Genomic DNA, 19,878 nt, shown 5'->3' on the forward strand with positions numbered 1-19,878 from the left:
CAGCATTCACTTCCCACTACGGCAGCGTAGCCTAGTGGTTAGAGCGTTGGACTAGTTCAAACCCCCGAGCTGACAAGGTACAAATCTGTCGTTCTGCCCCTGAACAGGCAGTTAACCCACTGTTCCCAGGCCGTCATTGAAAATAAGAATATGTTCTTAACTGACTTGCCTGGTTAAATCTGCCAGGAGAGGAGAGCTCCCCCCTGTGGACATTCAGTGCAGTCATTCCCTTAATCTCACTACCGCTACTCAAAAGTCTCTCTATCTAATGGCCTGGGGAATTTAAATGGATGTGAAACAGTAGAATGAAAGAGGATAGTGACTGTGTATCACTGTGAGCTGTCCCTGTAAGGCTCTATCTCTCACCGGAGGTTCTCTGAACTGAACTCTGACTCCAGGAACTTGAGGAACGCTTCCTGCCCTGCTGGGTCCTTTAGGGCCTCCTCCAGAGAGAAGCCCCATTTCTTCACACGGTGCTGGCTGGGGTCCCGGCTGCTCACAGGGAAGAACAGAGAGAGACATCCATGATGCCTTTCAGACTTAAAACAGACCTGGTTAACTGTACATGATCTTCCCACAATACATACACTACCGGTCGAAAGTTTTAGAACACCTACTCATTCAAGGGTTTTTCTTTATTTTTACTATTTTCTACATTGTCGAATAATAGTGGAGACATCGAGACGATGAAATAACACATATGGAATCATAAAGTAACCCAAAAATATATTTTAGATTTTACATTCTTCACATAGACACCCTTTCCTTTAATGACAGCTTTGCACACTCTTGGCATTCTTTCAACGAGCTTCACCTGGAATGCTTTCCCAACAGTCTTGAAGGGGTTCCCACACATGCTGAGCACTTGTTGGCTGCTTTTCCATTACTCTGCAGTCCAACTCATCCCAAATCATCTAAATTTGGTTGAGGTTGGGGGATTGTGGAGGCCAGATCATCTGATGCAGCACTCCATCACTCTCCTTCTTGGTAAAATAGCCCTTACACAGCCTGGAGGTGTGTTGGATCATTGTCCTGTTGAAAAACATATGATAGTCCCACTAAGCCCAAACCAGATGGGATGGCATCTCACTTCTCCTCCATGTTTTACGGTGGGAAATACACATGCAGAGATTATCCGTTCACCCAAACCACGTCTCACAAAGACATGATGGTTGGAAGCAAAAATCTCCAATTTGGACTCCAGACCAAAGGACACATTTCCACCGGTCGAATGTCCATTGCTTGTGTTTCTTGGCCCAAGCAAGTCTCTTTTTCTTGTTGGTATCCCTCTAGTAGTGGTTTCTTTGCAGTAATTTGAATTTACACAGTCTCCTCTGAACAGTTGATGTTGAGATGTGTCTGTTACTTGAAGTCTGTGAAGCAATTATTTGGGCTGCAGTTTTCATCATAGTTTCATCATAGCACTTGATGGTTTCTGTGGATGCAATTGAAGAAACTTTAAAAGTTCTTGAAATTGTTCATATTGACTGACCATGTCGTAAAGTAATGATGAACTGTAATTTCTCTTTGCTTATTTCAGCTGTTCTTGCCATAATAATATAGGGCTACCTTCTGTACCCACAAATGAACTTTTAAGAAGGCAACCTGTTAATTGAAATGTATTCCAGGTGACTACCTCATGAAACTGGTTGAGAGAATGCCAAGTGTGTGCAAAGCTGTCATCTAGGCAAAGGGTGGCTATTTGAAGAATCTCAAATCTAAAATATATTTAGATTTGTTTAACACGTTTTTGGTTACTACTATGTGTTATTTCATAGTTTTGATGTCTTCACTATTATTCTACCATGTAGAAAATAGTAAAAATAAAGAAAAACCCTTGAATGAGTAGGTGTTCTAAAACTTCTGACCGGTAGTGTGCATTACATTGTGGTTGTGGATGCTGTTGAAAATGTTGATTGCATAGGGAAAGAAAGAGGAGCTAGCCATTGGGCTATCATGTCATTTCAGCCAGCACCTGACAGCACCAACCCTCTGCCTGACCTCACCAGTCATTTGAAGACTGATTGTGTTGACTAGTGATGTCTGTGCATGGTGTCCATGGTGCCTATAGCCTCACGCTGCCTCCCCAGTGAGCCCACCTAGCCTCCAGGTCCCAGAAGGTCATGTCATCGCTGATCCAGGGGTTGGACGGTTCAACAGTTGACGCCAAAGGATCGTAGACCATGAACTGTTCCGTGTAGCCCATGAGGCTGTCTGCTACTTTGGACATTTTCATACAGTGTCTGTCCAGCTGGATGTTCAAGAAGGAAATCTGAGGGAGAAAATAATTAACGATGGCGGAATACGATAGTACCCGCATTACTCAGAAGTGAGCTGGAGTTATGAATGAGACAGACAGACAGCAGGAGATAATGGATAATGGCGGTGATAGTAATGACCTGTCAGGAGCATCACAGTGTGTTACCTCCTTCTGCACGTCCTCTCTGGTGGGCTTCCTGACCGGCTGGGACGGGAGGGACTGGTGGACTGGACTCTGAGTCTGGGTGTCGTCTGTTACCCCATACACCGACTGGACAGGGACAGAATGGATATACATGTCTGTTATTGCTTATACGCTCACCCTCAACACAGGCACGTGCCGCACAGAACATATACAAACATACACAAACAGAGAGACCACTCACCACTAAAAGCCTTATTCCTTTTACCTTTTTCACCCTCTGTGGATTCTTCTCTCTACGGCACTTGCGAATGTCCATCTCTGTGGTATTTACACAGCCTGGCTGTAAGAGAGTTAGTTTCTAGGTCAGATTATAGTGGGTCACCAGGCAGTATCCTGCCCTAGCCTGGAGGCTAGACTTCATTCAACATTACAACCACAGAGGAGTTGGATAATACAGAACCCTGTCTAATTCAGGCTAACCCAGGCCACACTATACAACTAGACTGATAGAACCCTTTATTGTTCTAACAGTAGAGCCCTATGGGACTTTCACTGTAACACTCCCTGTCCTCTCATCACATCCTCTCTCCAGCCCTCCCTCAGTCCCCAAAAACACTACCTCCTCTCAGCTCACCACCGAGTCCCCTCAGCCCTCAGCTCACCACAGGGCGATGGACGTCCCAGAATGCCCTCTCTTGGCTGTCCAATATCTTCCTCTCAACCTTGTCCTTCTTCCTGTCGATCCTGAGGGTAGACGACAGAGAACAGTGACAGGTTGATACTGAGGGTAGACGACAGAGACAGGTAAATACTGAGGGTAGACGACAGAGGACAGACACCGGTAAATACTGAGGGTAGGGGACAGAGGGCAGAGACAGGTTGATACTGAGGGTAGGGGACAGAGGACAGAGCCAGGTTGATACTGAGGGTAGACGACTGAGGACAGACACAGGTAAATACTGAGGGTAGGGGACAGAGGACAGAGCCAGGTTGATACTGAGGGTAGGGGACAGAGGACAGAGCCAGGTTGATACTGAGGGTAGACGACTGAGGACAGACACAGGTAAACACTGAGGGTAGGGGACAGAGGACAGAGCCAGGTTGATACTGAGGGTAGACGACAGAGACAGGTAAATACTGAGGGTAGACGACAGAGGACAGACACCAGTAAATACTGAGGGTAGGGGACAGAGGACAGAGACAGGTTGATACTGAGGGTAGGGGACAGAGGACAGAGCCAGGTTGATACTGAGGACAGACACAGGTAAATATTGAGGGTAGGGGACAGAGGACAGAGCCAGGTTGATACTGAGGGTAGGGGACAGAGGACAGAGCCAGGTTGATACTGAGGGTAGACGACAGAGAACAGTGACAGGTTGATACTGAGGGTAGGCGACTGAGGACAGACACAGGTAAATACTGAGGGTAGGGGACAGATGACAGAGACAGGTAAATACTGAGATTTAGAGGACAGAGGACAGAGACAGGTAAATACTGAGGGTAGGGGAGAGATGACAGAGACAGGTAAATATTGAGGGTAGGGGACAGAGGACAGAGACAGGTAAATACTGAGGGTAGGGGACAGAGGACAGAGACAGGTAAATACTGAGATTTAGGGGACAGAGGACAGAGACAGGTAAATACTGAGGGTAGGGGAGAGATGACAGAGACAGGTTGATACTGAGGGTAGACGACAGAGGACAGAGACAGGTAAATACTGAGGGTAGACGACCGAGGACAGAGCCAGGTTGGTACTGAGTACACAGATAGATGTGTCACTCTTATTTAGAGACCCGAGGAGGGTAAAAGCTCGAAGTGTAGGTCACAACCTGTCTCGATGCTTCATCAAGCAATCTGTGGTATGGCCGCTGGTAAGGTACAACGCTTACATAACTGACATTTTCTGATAAGTGCTTGGTGGCCTATTTCTCTCTGAATTTAGCAGAGCTTAATGTATAATCTCTTACCTCTACCTAACAGTAAATACTTAGTGCTCAGACTATAATAATTTGAAAGGTTCATCGTGACCTTTTTTAATTTCCTGATATCGTGTTGAATAGACTGTATCTGATCTGCGCTGTGTTTACAAATGTCAACCAGCAGATGGAGGCGTAATAGAAGGAACATTGATAAAAGACAAAGATTAAAAGGTCACCTAGAAAGTAACCTAGGGGTATGCATCTGACTCTCTATAGTCATCTGCATCAGTGAATGAGACATAAGGAGTACACTGACATATGGCACAATAGACAGCGTATTAAAACCACAATACGTTGTGTATGTTCTTTTGCCTAGTTACTGTCCACTCACTTGACCTGTGCCTCAGCTTGCATGAAGATGAACTCCCACTTCCTGGCGAAGGCCCTCTGCAGTCGAGCCAGGTTCTCCTGTTAGAACCCCCAATCATAGAGGCATGAGGGGTGAGAGTAAACCAGTGAAGGTTCTTGGGTAATTACATTGCTATAATGCATAACTCTCTTACTGCATAAAGCTAGCCATCTCAGCTTAATCAGCAAGTAATATCACGGCTGTTGTAATTTGCAAGTAATAATGCCATCTGCTCGGCACATGAGCAATGCAAACATCTGTTGTACCTGCACATATTCACTGAAAATACATATTTTTTTAATGTGGGGAAAACAACACTCTGACCCGACCACCAAACCTATAGAGCATGAAATAGACTAGAGCTCAGGGGCATGGCATGTGATCTGAGAGAAGCTGTAGTTGTGTAGATGATAGCTTGGTTTAACAGGTCTGTAGTGTATAGATAGTGTACTGACGACGGTTCCAGTAGGGTGAATAGGGCACTCACAGCCTCGTAGTCAGCTAGCTCCAACCTGGCCTTGTTCTGCATGGTGCGCTTGCACAGGTAAATGGCTGCAGAGGAGAGAAGTAGTCAGTTACTAGCTGCTGCTTGACAGACCTTTTTGTGACGCTGCCAAACAAATGCCACAGATGATGCATCAACATTTGTGTGAGTGTAGTTTATCTCTTGTAAACAAATGCCACCCATTCAGTTTCCACCTGAGTAAATCTCTACGGATCAGAGTGTTGTGAGCAATATTTAATGAAACCGTTGGCATCTTTTGTCATTTACACTATCAGGCTGGAGAAATGTCATGTGAACATGAAAGCCTGGAGATTTACCATATATATAACTAGGTAAGACAGTTAAGAACAAATTCTTATTGACAATGACTGCCTGCTTTGTTCAGGTGCAGAACAACATATTTTTATCTTGTCAGCTCCAGTATTCGATCTAGCACTCTTCCGGTTACTAGTCCAATGCTCTAACCACTAGGCTACCTGCCGCCCCATGGGTCACCAGGGGTAGCCTAGTGACAAAATAACGCCCCTATACCCTGGATGGCTAATCTAGCGCTGCAAGCTTAGGGGTGAGATGAGATCCTCCTGGACAGATAGTGGGATGCATTACAGAGTGGGCCACTCAATCAATAAGGGGTGTGAGACAACAGATCCATAGTCTGTGTTTACACTGTAGGCAGGAGGATATGACACAGTCTGGGCCAGACACTCTGCACTGAGCAGGATTATAGGCTAGGCTGGCAAGGAGGGGGGCATCAGGGGGAAAAATGAGTTTATGCACGGATAATTAAATGTCAGAGGCAATATTTAGACACATTTTGAGCTGAGTTCAGTAATATTTTTGAAATTCCACCCCTTGGGAACCCAAACTATCTTACCATAGTCTGTGTTTTCAGGTTCCCAACAATTAGAGGGCCAGAAGTATGGAGCCTGAGGAGGAAAGTGGAGACATCATAAAACTATTCATCATCTTAAGAACATTTAAACATTTAAACATCCAAGCATCTGCACAGTCTCTATAGATTTTCTAATGTTGATGCAGACAATTTCCCCCACACTGTCTCTAGCAGCAGGGTTTGAAGTTTCTCTCAGCTAGCATTGCTTTTTATGTGGATCTGAATGTCAAATAATGAGGTTTTAAACATATTTCGGAGGCCCAGTTCTTTTGAAGGTTTGAATATGCATGTTGTGTCCAGTCCACCCTGGCTCATAGGCCTGACTTCTGTTGAGACGAAGATGCTGGAGAAAATACAAACCATCCAAACTCTCTGTTCCTGCCTTTTCCTCTCTAAGAACATTAACAAGTTAAAGGAAGATGAGTGACCTGATGATCAATTACCTTCTTGTGCTCTGCATAACTACCTAGGGAAGAACCGTATCTATATTCTCCATTCATATTTCATCAACTATTGCAATTGATATTTCAGATTCACAGTTCATTCCATAGTGCATAAATAAATTATTTCTCAGATCTATCGTGCATTCTTAATGACGAACGGAATTAGAACACAGAGACGTTCCACGACATGATATTTCATCTCCAATATCACTCATAATTAGTTTCAGAACAAAAGGAAATCAAGATGAATGAGATCTGAATATGTGTCAGAATCGACACATCTAACATACAGGTTAAAAACATTTTAGGGCTGCAACCCCGTTAAAGGGATTGATATGACAACAGCCAGTGAAAGTGCAGAGCGCCAAATTCAAACAACAGAAATCTCATAATTAACATTCCTCAAACATACATGTATCTTATACCCTTTTAAACGTAATCTTGTTGTTAATCCCACCAAAGTGTCCAATTTCAAATAGGCTTTACAGCGAAAGCACCACAAACGATTATGTTAGGTCACCGCCAAGTCACAGAAAAATTCAGCCATTTTTCCAGCCAAAGAGAGGAGTCACAAAAATCACAAATAGAGATAAAATGAATCACTAACCTTTGATGATCTTCATCAGATGACACTCATAGGACTTCATGTTACACAATACATATATGTTTTGTTCAATAAAGTGCATATTAATATGAAAAAATCTCAGTATACATTGACGCGTTACGTTCACTACTTCCAAAAACATCCGGTGATATTGCAGAGCCACATCATTTTACAGAAATACTCATCATAAATGTTGATGAAAACACAATTGTTAGACATATAAATATACATACATTTCTCCTTAATGCAACCGCTGTGTCAGATTTCTAAATAATTTTACGGAAAAAGCAAACCACGCAATAATCTGAGTACAGTTTTCAGACAACAAAGCAGCCAAAAAGATATCCGCTATATTGGGTAGTCAACAGAAGTCAGAAATAGCATTATAAATATTCCGCCTACCTTTGATGATCTTCATCAGAATGCACTCCCAGGAATCCCAGTTCCACATGAAATGTTTGATTTAGTTTGATAATGTCATCATTTATGTCCAAAGAGCTACTTTTGTTAGCACGTTTGGTAAACAAATCAAAAGTCATGAAGCGCGATCCCTAGTTGCAGACGAAATGTCAAAAAGTTCCGTTACTGTCCGTAGAAACTTCTCAAACTAAGTATAGAATCAATCTTTAGGATGTTTTTAACATAAAACGTCAATAATGTTCCAACCGGAGAATTCCTATGTCTGTAGAAAAGCAATAGAACGAGAGCTAACTCTCTCGTGACCGCGCCTCAGAGCCTGTGGCACTCTGCCAGACCCCTGGCTCAAACAGCACTTATGAGCCCCCACTTCACAGCAGAATCCTCAAACAAGTTTCTAAAGACGGTTGACATCTAGTGGAAGCCTTAGAAAGTGCAACATAACCAATATCCCACTGTATATTCAATAGGGGGTGGGTTGAAAATCGACCAACCTCAGATTTCCCACTTCCTGTTTGGATTTCTTCTCAGGTTTTTGCCTGCCATATGAGTTCTGTTATACTCACAGACATCATTCAAACAGTTTTATAGACTTCAAAGTGTTTTCTATCCAATACTAATAATATGTATATATTAGCAACTGGGACTGAGGAGCAGGCTGTTTACTCTGGGCACCTTTCATCCAAGCTACTCCATACTGCCCCTGCAGCCATAAGAAGTTATCAACGTATACTTTTCTGCTGAATGAAGATTGATAGATAAACAGAGATTCATCTACTCTGTCTATTACCAAACTGCTTCAACAACATTTTATGACGTGAGTCTGCTTGCCCTGAAACATCACAGATTTGTCTCAAAGCACAGCAGGAAGTTGTCATTAAAAGTGGGGCTTCCAAAAAGACACAGCAGCTATTTATAGCATAGTGTACCCACACAGCCTCTGTGACTCCTCAGTGCTGGCACAGACACATAAAATATATCCAACAGGTCATGCAGGTCCTCTTTTAAATGGCAATGATGACGCTCGCTTGTTGCACCATGACATAGCATCAGAGAAAGGGTATTTTTAGTTCCATTGAATATGGGTGACACACACACACATCCCCTTCCAGACAAAAAGGACATAATGTGTTTTAATCTGAGGAAAAGAAGTGTGGCTAAATGGACTCTCTGGTAGATTGGGGAGGAGGACTGGGATGGGTGGGTGACACATGACAAGTGCTGAGGAAGAGAGGAGTGCCAGCCCAATGCTTCCCAAAGAGAGCTGCCCCCAACTGGGATTAGCCTGCTAATCAGTCAGCCATAGTGACTCATTCTTCTGGAGCCTTTTAGGAGGACCAGGAACCATTCAGCCTCCACTACACTGTAACATACTGTACTGTATGTCATGATGCACGGCCCTGACAGTACATTAGATTACCTCGAGGACGGAACAGCAATGCCAGTGTAGCGACGTGTCGTTTTAATGTCTTGTGTTGAACATTGTGGAACATCCTTTTTCTGTCTGTCTATAATGCTGAACTTTTACGGGCTACTGACTTCCTCCAAGCTCTTAATTCAAGTCAAAGGGCATTGCCCCATGTGGTGCGGCAGGTAGCCTACTGGTTAGAGCGTTGGGCCAGTAACTGAAAGGTTGCTAGATCGAATCCCTGAGCTGACTAGGTAAGAATCTGTTGTTCTGCCCCTGAGCAAGGCAGTTAACCCACTGTTCACAAGGGTGCCGAAGACATGGATGTCAATTAAGGCAGCCCCTTGCACCTCTTTGATTTAGAGGGGTTGGCTTGAATGCAGAAGACACATTTCAGTTGAATACATTCAGTTGGACAACTAGGTTTCTCCCTTTCCTAAAGCAAGTGAAATTGATAATAAACAAAAGTAAAAAATAAACATTACACTCAGAAACATTTCAAAGGAATAGAGACATTTAAAATGTCATACTATGGCTATTCTCTCTCTCTCAATTCAATCTTTCTCTCTTTACGATAAAAGTTAATAAAAGTGGCCCTTCACACCTAGGTGCCACACCATGTGACCTCACGGGACTAGAAAAAGCACTACTCCCCCCTCTCTCTCTCTCATAGCCCTTATCCTCTTATCCCGCTGGACCTCTCAAACCTCAGGAGGCTGAAGAAATGTGGCTTGTCACAAAAGCACTCACAAACCTTTACAGATGCACAATCGAGAGCATCCTGTCGGGTTGTATCACCGCCTGATACGGCAACTGCTCCGCCCACAACCGTAAGGCTTTTCAGAGGGTAGTGAGGTCTGCACAACGCATCACCGGGGCCAAACTACCTGCCTTCCAGGACACCTACACCACCCGATGTCACAGAAAGGCCATAAAGATCATCAAGGACAAGGACAACAACCACAATCACCCGATCGACTGCCTGTTCATCCCGCTATCATTCAGAAGGCCAGGTCAGTACAGGTGCATCAAAGCAGGGACCGAGAGACTGAAAAACAGTTTCTATCTGTTAAACAGCCATCACTAACATTGAGTGGCTGCTGCCAACATACTGACTCAACTCCAGCCACTTTAATAATGGAAAAATTGATGTAAAAAATGTATCACTAGCCACTTTAAACAATGCCACTTAATATAATGTTTACATACCCTACATTATCCATCTCATATGTATATACTGTACTCTATACCATCTACTGCATCTTCCCATCTTCATGTAATACATGTATCACTAGCCACTTTAAACTATGCCACTTTGTTTATATACCCTACATTACTCATCTCATATGTATATACTGTACTCGATACCATCTACTGCATCTTGCCTATGCCGTTCTGTACCATCACTCATTTTATTTTGGATTTTCATTTTACCTTTATTTAACTAGGCAAGTCAGTTAAGAACAAATTCTTATTTTCAATGACGGCCTAGGAACAGTGGGTTAACTGACTGTTCAGGGGCAGAACGACAGATTTGTACCTTGTCAGCTCGGGGGTTTTAACTTGCAACCTTCCGGTTACTAGTCCAACGCTCTAACCACTAGGCTACCCTGCCGCCTCATTCATATATTTGTATGTACATATTCTTCATCCCTTTACACTTGTGTGTATAAGGTAGTTGTTGTGAAATTGTTAGGTTAGATTACTCGTTGGAATTGTCGGAACTAGAAGCACAAGCATTTTGCTACACTCGCATTAACATCTGCTAACCATGTGTATGTGACAAATAAAATAGGATTTGATTTGATTTGATTTTGAGGAGGGAGAAGGACCTCCATCTCCAGCAGGCTGACCACAGGGCCTGGACCTTTGCTTTTAATGGAAAGAACTGGTGAACTGATAAGTTAGGGGAAATACATTTTAGGGAATAGTACCTGTAATCCAGTACAGAAATTGGGTCGGAAGAACCCATGCACTAATCAGTCTTAGAAGGAGGCTTAGTCCTTAAAGAGCTAGTGTAGCCTGAATGGTGCATTTAAGCTAAACTTCTTCAAGGAAAGGAAGAGCCAGCTGACAGAGTAACCAGGGACACAACCCAAACGAGCAGTCCATGAGGGACCATCCAAACTCAACAGAAACGAGCAAGAAACCACCACCAAGGAGCGGGTTGAGAGTTTCAAGATCCTCTGTGTCCACATCACCAACAGACTATCATGGTCCAAACACACCAAGACAATCGCGAATAGGGCACAACAACACCTTTCCCCATCTGAAAAGATTTGGCATGGGTCCCCAGATAATCAAAATGTTATACAGCTGCACCATCGAGAGCATCCTGACCGGTTGGTATAGAAACTGCTCGGCATCTGACCGTAAGGCGCTACAGAAGGTAGTGCGTACAGCCCAATAAATCACTAGGGCCAAACTTCCTGCCACCCAGGACCTATATACTAGGCGGTGTCAGAGTAAGGCCCAAAAAATGGTCAAAGTCTCCAGTCACCAGTCATAGACTGTTCTCTCTGTTACCACACGGCAAGCGGTACCTGAGCGCCAAGTCTATGTACAAAAGGCTCCTTAATTAACAGCTTCTACCCCCAAGCCATAAGACTGCTGAACAATTAATCAAATGGCCACCCGGACTATTTCATAGTAATAAGTGTACACACTACCCTACACCAGATTGCGGGATGCTGTGAGTAGATCTGCAACACTGTACATTGTGCCTCTCCAATTGGTATAATCTATTATAGCAATATTGATATGTATATTTATTACATAGTGATAATACTCAACCATATCTCAAGTGATTTAACCACAGGTTAAGGGAGTAAATTATGGCAGTGAGAGGAGACTGATTAGGCAAACATTTCCAAAGCGGTGCGTCCAGACTGATTACAACGCTTGACCTGTATAGTGAGGATCAGACTACTAGAGGAATCTCTCACATCAGTAGCTCTGTTAGAACATATTCTCCCCTGGTTATTTCTGATTTAGAGCGTAAAGTGACCAGCCACAAGGTAATGAGGCTACTGTTCTGTTCTGGACAGTTCACAGGGATCATTTATCCACTCCTTTGCCTTCATGTGATAATGGTCATGACATATGTTATGGTTGGTGGTTTGGACAGTAAATCCAGTTTAGGACCACTAAGGATGGTAGGTATACTGGTGCCTGAAAATATCATGGCAGCTTACCTGGAAGCGGTATAAGGTCCCATCATCTTTGAGAGTGAGGACGTGGTCGGAGATGGGGAAGAGGTAACCCTGGGCAGCAATCAGGCTCCCTAAATGGATGGCTTCAGCTGCAGGAGCGAGAACAGGATACTAATGCTGAGTAGAGAAAAATGGCTTCCCTTTTTAATGCTTGAGTAGAGGCTGAGAACAGTGGTCATCCCCGTGAAATATGGCTGTGTACGTAGCAGGCATACCTGAGTCCTCAATTGAGAGGTTTTTCACCAGCCACAGGACAATTTCTGCTCCTGGTATTCAAAAGAGAAGAATGGTTGACAGTGACATTGAAATAGCATTGTACACACAGAAAGCCTCTACACAAAAGATGCAACAGTCCTTGAACTGGTCTCCCCTTAACAATCTATTACTTTTAGCTTACAGCATAGCTACAATACTGACATAGTCGACCAATCAACCAATCAACCCTTAGTAACTTTTGGAAAAAATAGTGTTTGACCAGATAAAATGCTATTTTACAGTAAATAAATGAACAACATTCTCCAGGGCAGCTGTCCGGGCCCTTTACTTTTTTCTATCTTTACTTATGACCTGCCACTGGCTCTGAGTAAAGCCTGTGTCTCTACTGTATGTATGCGGGTGACTCAACACTATACACGTCAGCTACTACAGTGAGTGAAATCACTGCAACACTTAACAAAGAGCTGCAGTTAGTTTCAGAGTGGCTGGCAAGAAGTAAGTTAGTCCTAAATATTTTTAAAACAAAAAAACATTGTATTTGGGACTAATCATTCACTAAACCCCAAACCTCTTGAGCAAGATGAGGAGACTAAGCTGCTTGGAGTAACCCTGGATTGTGAACTGTTATGGTCAAAACATATTGATGCAACAGTATCTAAGATTGGGAGAGGTCTGTCCATAATACGTCTAAAATAAAGTGCTGTTCTGCCTTCTTAACAACAATATCAACAAGGCGGGTCCCTAGTTTTATCACACCTAGAAAATTACAACTGGCCCAGAACAGGGCAGTACGGCTGGCCCTTAAATGTGCACATAGAGCTAACATTAATAATATGCATGCCAATCTCTCATGGCTCAAAGTAGAGGAGAGATTGACTTTGTCACTGCTTGTTTTTGTAAGAAATATTGACATGTTGAATGAACCGAGCTGTCTGTTTAAACTACCAGCACACAGCTCAGACACCCATGCATACCCCACAAGACATGCCACCAGAGGACTCTTCACAATCCCCAAGTCCAGAACAGACAATGGGAGGCGCACAATACTACAGTACATAGAGCCATGTGCACATGGAACTCAATTCCACATGTAACTCACTAAAATCAGATTTGAAAAAAATATAAAAATACACCTTATGGAACAGTAGGGACAGTGAAGAGTCAAACACACAAGTACAAACACACATAACATACACTATACACACATGTACACCTGGATTGTTATAGTAGAATAGTGACCCGAAGGCACACATTTAATGTATTGGGAAATCTGTTGCAAAATGTACTTTAGTGTTTAGAAATGATATTATAATGTCTATTAATGCCTTACTTTTTGCTGGACCCCAGGAAGAGTAGCAGCTGCCTTGGCAGCAACTAATGGGGATCCATAATAAATACAAATGCCCTCGGCTAAGGCTGAATGTGGCATAGGTGAGCAGGTGTTTGCAGGAACAATTCAAACGGAACAATGTGATCTTGGACTAACAATAGGCAGGAAACCAGGTCTTTTGTCTAACTCCTGGACAGCAACATATTTGGCACAATGTTAGCACTTGGGAGTGAGGAGTGAGACTGAGAAAGTCAAGTGTGACACAGCAGGCCTAGGGAGACATGTGAGGGGGTGAGTCACACTCAGAGAGCATCCCCCCACCCACTCCCCACCAGCCCCATAGATACTGTTGACTCTGTTGACTCACAAGCTAACACACATACACCAGCCAAAACTGTCTTACTCACTCACACTGCCCCCTTAGACCATGTCACCCAACACAACCAGCCACACTGCATAATGACAAGGGCAGCGACATATCAGACATCACATCAGGCTTCTCTGCCAAAACATTACGGGCTGAGACTGCCTCATCTGTCCCAATCTGCAGAGGCAGCAATTCAAATGAGCCTGAAAGGTCATATTTGCTTTAATGATTCTGACTCCTTCTCTCTCTCTGCTGAGCCACACTGAGTCATCTCTCTCTCTCTCTCTCTCTCTCTCTCTCTCTCTGCCTCTCTCACACACACACATGCTGAACATGCAGCAACCACGCTCACACACACACACACACACACACACACACACACACACACACACACACACACACACACACACACACACACACACACACACACACACACACACACACACACACACACACACACACACACACACACACACACACACATACAGCTGGTCACCTGATACCACACTGGGGATCTTGGACAGGAAGCTCTTGACAGTTCGGATGGCCACCCCTCCTGCCTTCTCATCCTGTATCCGCATAATGACGTCTTCAATCTAACAGGGAGAGGAGAAACAACACAAGTGATCAGGGTTAGAGCACGAACTAAACTTCCACAGTTTCTCCATAAAAAGTATTCATTTTCATATTCTAATCCAATGGTGATGGGGATTACTTGTTGTGTGCTGTGGCCTGCAAAAAAAGGTCTGTTTATTGAGCCCCACAGTTCCCACGGTAACAAGGCACTCCAATGGGAAGACGTTGAGGAGGTCTGTCAGAGTGATTCCTCAGAGGCTAAGATAAACATCACAACTCAAATGCACGCCAGGCAGTGAGCTCCCCACCACATCACACATCAGCAGCCTAAAATTAGGCATGGCCGCACCGTGTTCGCAACTCATTACAAAGACAGGAAACCACACTCCTCCATGCAAACATACACACACACCCTCTGGAATACATTTCCCCTCACTCCCCTCACTCTACAGTCAGCCAATATCACTCGCACTGACACATTATGCACACATTTATAGCTCCTTGCAGCAGACGTTTGCGTTAAGGTGGAGAAGCTTAATAAGGGCTATGTGGTGTGAAAACCTTGGCCTGGTTGTCAGGTCAGGTATGATGTGACTAGGATTAGTGTGTAAGACCTGATCTGCCAATGTCACACCACAAGGCTCCCAAGCACCACAAGCTTGGACTCTCAGACCAGAAATTCACACCAAATGATTTAGTACACTCATTATTATCCAGAGCCCACCTCACCTTGTGCTCACTGGCCATGAAATCCTTCATTTTGTGGCAAACACACATACACACACTGACTGTGTAATATTTGATTTGGCTGCTCCCTTCACTTCCCCATCTCAGAAGGGTAATCTTTATTTATCTGCACTGTTAAATGGGAGATGGCATGGTAGTCAGGAGTCAGAAACTATCAGAAAACACTCTTTATCAGTCATTTGTATAGAGCCCTATAGGGAACAGTGATAAAGTCAAGCAATTCCCTGTTGTGTGCCATTGCCATTCCATCATGTTCCTGACCCCCTTCTCTTCCTCTCCTCTCTTCCATCATTTAAACTGACACATTTGCATGTGTGAAGTCGATCCATCAGCCTCCTTAGCTTCAAAATGTCATCTCTGAGCAAGCAAGCGCACCAAGAGCCAACTGCCTCCTCTCCTCGGTGGTTGCAGCAGGTTGCAGTTGCACGGCATGCCTCAGTACTGTGTACTCACTAGGACAACTATAGAGATGTGCAGCATTCTGGCCAATACAATTCACACGCCAAGGACGGTAAAGTAAGACTGCACAGCTTTTCAACAAGTGTAAACAACCAGGAGGAACAATCACAAGTAGACCCAATCAGCATGTATGTCTATGGCTATCATCTCCTTGCAAACCAGCTAAGTGTTAAGTAGATTACGCAGACCCTCAAATTGTCCATATTATATTTAAAAAATATATAGATATATTTCACCTTTATTTAACCAGGTAGGCTAGTTGAGAACAAGTTCTCATTTGCAACTGCAACCTGGCCAAGATAAAGCAAAGCAGTTCGACACATACAACAACAGAGTTACACATGGAATAAACAAACATACAATCAATAATACAGTAGGAAAATCTATATAAATCAAATCAAGTCAAATTTATTTGTCACATGCACATGGTTAGCAGATGTTAATGCGAGTGTAGCGAAATGCTTGTGCTTCTAGTTCCGACAATGCAGTAATAACCAACGAGTGATCTAACCTAACAATTCCAAAACTACTACCTTATACACACAAGTGTAAAGGGATAAAGAATATGTACATAAAGATATGAATGAGTGATGGTACAGAACGGCATAGGCAAGATGCAGTGGATGGTATAGAGTACAGTATATACATATGAGATGAGTATGTAAACAAAGTGGCATAGTTTAAAGTGGTTAGTGATACATGTATTACATAAAGATGCAGTAGATGATATAGAGTACAGTATATACATATACATGAGATGAATAATGTAGGGTATGTAAACATTATATTAAGTAGCATTGTTTAAAGTGGCTATAAAGTGATATATTTTCCATCAATTTCCATCAATTTCCATTATTAAAGTGGCTGGAGTTGAGTCAGTGTGTTGGCAGCAATGTTAACATTTGTTAACATTAACATGTTGTTGTTAGCAACTCAATGTTAGTGGTGGCTGTTTAACAGTCTGATGGCTTTGAGATAGAAGTTGTTTTTCAGTCTCTCAGTCCCTGCTTTAATGCACCTGTACTGACCTCGCCTTCTGGATGATAGCGGGGTGAACAGGCAGTGGCTCGGGTGGTTGCTGTCCTTGATGATCTTTATGGCCTTTCTGTGACATCGGGTGGTGTAGGTGTCCTGGAGGGCAGGTAGTTTGCCCCCGGTGATGCGTTGTGCAGACCTCACTACCCTCTGGAGAGCCTTACGGTTGTGGATGGAGCAGTTGCCGTACCAGGCGGTGATACAGCCCGACAGGATTCTCTCGATTGTGCATCTGTAGAAGTTTGTGAGTGCTTTTGGTGACAAGCCAAATTTCTTCAGCTTCCTGAGGTTGAAGAGGCGCTGCTGCGCCTTCTTCACGATGCTGTCTGTGTGGGTGGACCAATTCAGTTTGTCTGTGATGTGTACGCCGAGGAACTTAAAACTTACTACCCTCTCCACTACTGTCCCATCGATGTGGATAGGGGGGTGCTCCCTTTGCTGTTTTCTGAAGTCCACAATCATCTCCTTAGTTTGGTTGACTTTGAGTGTGAGGTTATTTTCCTGACACCACACTCCGAGGGCCCTCACATCCTCACTGTAGGCCGTCTCGTCATTGTTGGTAATCAAGCCTACCACTGTTGTGTCGTCCGCAAACTTGATGAATGAGTTGGAGGCGTGCGTGGCCACGTAGTTGTGGGTGAACAGGGAGTACAGGAGAGGCCTCAGAATGCACCCTTGTGGGGCCCCAGTGTTGAGGATCAGTGGGGTGGAGATGTTGTTACCTACCCTCACCACCTGGGGGCGGCCCATCAGGAAGTCCAGTACCCAGTTACACAGGGTGGGGTCAAGACCCAGGGTCTCGAGCTTGATGACGAGTTTGGAGGTTACTATGGTGTTAAATGCTGAGCTGTAGTCGATGAACAGCATTCTCACATAGGTATTCCTCTTGTCCAGATGGGTTAGGGCAGTGTGCAGTGTGGTTGAGATTGCATCGTCTGTGGACCTATTTGGGCGGTAAGCAAATTGGAGTGGGTCTAGGGTGTCAGGTAGGGTGGAGGGGATATGGTCCTTGACTAGTCTCTCAAAGCACTTCATGATGATGGAAGTGAGTGCTATGGGGCGGTAGTCGTTTAGCTCAGTTACCTTAGCTTTCTTGGGAACAGGAACAATGGTGGCCCTCTTGAAGCAGACTGGGATAAGGATTGATTGAATATGTCCGTAAACACACCAGCCAGCTGGTCTGCGCATGCTCTGAGGGCGCGGCTGGGGATGCCGTCTGGGCCTGTAGCCTTGCGAGGGTTAACACGTTTAAATGTTTTACTCATGTTGGCTGCAGTGAAGGAGAGTCCGCATGTTTTGGTTGCGGGCCGTGTCAGTGGCACTGTATTGTCCTCAAAGCGGGCAAAAAAGTGATTTAGTCTGCCTGGGAGCAAGACATCCTGGTCCGTGACGGGGCTGGTTTTCTTTTTGTAATCCGTGATTGACTGTAGACCCTGCCACATACCTCTTGTGTCTGAGCCGTTGAATTGTGACTCTACTTTGTCTCTATACTGACGCTTAGCTTGTTTGATTGCCTTGCGGAGGGAATAGCTACACTGTTTGTATTCGGCCATGTTTCCGGTCACCTTGCCCTGGTTAAAAGTAGTGGTTCGTGCTTTCAGTTTCACTCAAATGCTTCCATCAATCCATGGTTTCTGGTTTGGGAATGTTTTAATCATTGCTATGGGAACGACATCTTCAATGCACGTTCTAATGAACTCGCTCACCGAATCAGCGTATTCGTCAATGTTGTTGTTGGACGCAGTGCGGAACATATCCCAGTCCACGTGATGGAAGCAGTCTTGAAGCGTGGAATCAGATTGGTCAGACCAGCGTTGAACCGACCTCAGCGTGGGAGCTTCTTGTTTTAGATTCTGTCTGTAGGCAGGGAGCAACAAAATGGAGTCATGGTCAGCTTTTCCGAAAGTGCAAGTAGACAATGGACATGATCGAACAGCTCAGAGCCTCTGCTATTTTCTGTCCATAAGAAACAATTGGATTGGTGGAAGAGGCAGGGCAGGCCAGGAGCAAGGAAGGAGGGTGTGGTCAAGCAAGGCATCCCCCGAGGCTGAATGCCCTAAGGCTTTTATCAGAACGGTCGTATATTAGTTTCGCCTTTTTGCTTTTCCCGACATGAGTTTGTGGTGTTTTGTTTTAAAAATAGAAGTAAAAAAAATTATAATAAAAAACGTTTAAAAAATAAGGAGTCAAAAAGTCAAAAAATTAAAATAAATATAAATAAGGGATAAAAAAACAGCATTAAAATTATAGCTCACAGCTGTGCATGGGAGAGGGGTGGGGACGCTAAAGAGTGCATTCACATATATCTACACATTTTCATACACACACATTTTTTTTGTTGCTATTTTGTATTTTTGTGTTTTTTCTTCTAGGTCAGTTTCAGCATTATGGACATGGGTGTATCTGTGGTCCATTTGGCCTGTCCCACGGCTTCCTTCCAAAAGGAGCGTTGCGGAAGTTAGAATAACAATGATCCAAGGTTTTACCAGCCCTGGTTGCGCAATCGATATGCTGATGCAATATAGGGAGTCTTGTTTTCAGATTAGCCTTGTTAAAATCCCCAGCTACAATGAATGCAGCCTCAGAATATGTGGTTTCCAGTTTGTAAAGAGTCAAATAAAGTTCGTTCAGAGCCATCGATATGTCTGCTTGGGGGGGAATATATACGGCTGTGATTATAATCGAAGAGAATTCCCTTGGTAGATAATGCGGTCGACATTTGATTGTGAGGAATTCTAAATCAGGTGAACAGAAGGACTTGAGTTCCTGTATGTTGTTGTGTCCACACCACGTCTCGTTAACCATAAGGCATACGCCCCCGCCAATCTCTTACCAGAAAGATGTTTGTTTCTGTCGGCGCAATGCGTGAAGAAACCAGCTGGCTGCACCTTTTCCGTTAGCGTCTCTCGAGTGAGCCATGTTTCCGTGAAGCAAA

The 19,878-nt window shown here is 44.0% G+C and overlaps 1 protein-coding gene across 5 annotated transcripts in view; it reads right to left on the minus strand.

The window, feature by feature from the left end:
* LOC118368327 (regulator of G-protein signaling 6-like) overlaps positions 1-19,878 on the minus strand; it is a 64,178-nt gene that overhangs the window by 4,269 nt on the left and 40,031 nt on the right. For 4 of the 5 annotated variants that reach the window (XM_052496871.1, XM_052496867.1, XM_052496870.1 and 1 more), the window contains exons 3-13: positions 14,623-14,722; positions 12,429-12,479; positions 12,196-12,302; positions 6,112-6,163; positions 5,220-5,284; positions 4,715-4,791; positions 3,067-3,148; positions 2,646-2,744; positions 2,426-2,530; positions 2,100-2,272; positions 367-492 (exon numbers count right to left, since the gene is read on the minus strand). In XM_052496871.1, the coding sequence (XP_052352831.1) occupies positions 367-492; positions 2,100-2,272; positions 2,426-2,530; positions 2,646-2,744; positions 3,067-3,148; positions 4,715-4,791; positions 5,220-5,284; positions 6,112-6,163; positions 12,196-12,302; positions 12,429-12,479; positions 14,623-14,722 (1,037 nt within the window). The remainder of the gene's footprint in view (positions 1-366; positions 493-2,099; positions 2,273-2,425; positions 2,531-2,645; positions 2,745-3,066; positions 3,149-4,714; positions 4,792-5,219; positions 5,285-6,111; positions 6,164-12,195; positions 12,303-12,428; positions 12,480-14,622; positions 14,723-19,878) is intronic. The other variant, XM_052496869.1, reaches the window with a different exon arrangement.

The sequence above is a fragment of the Oncorhynchus keta genome, chromosome 35 (assembly GCF_023373465.1).
Source record: "Oncorhynchus keta strain PuntledgeMale-10-30-2019 chromosome 35, Oket_V2, whole genome shotgun sequence".
Taxonomy (NCBI): Eukaryota; Metazoa; Chordata; class Actinopteri; order Salmoniformes; family Salmonidae; genus Oncorhynchus; species Oncorhynchus keta.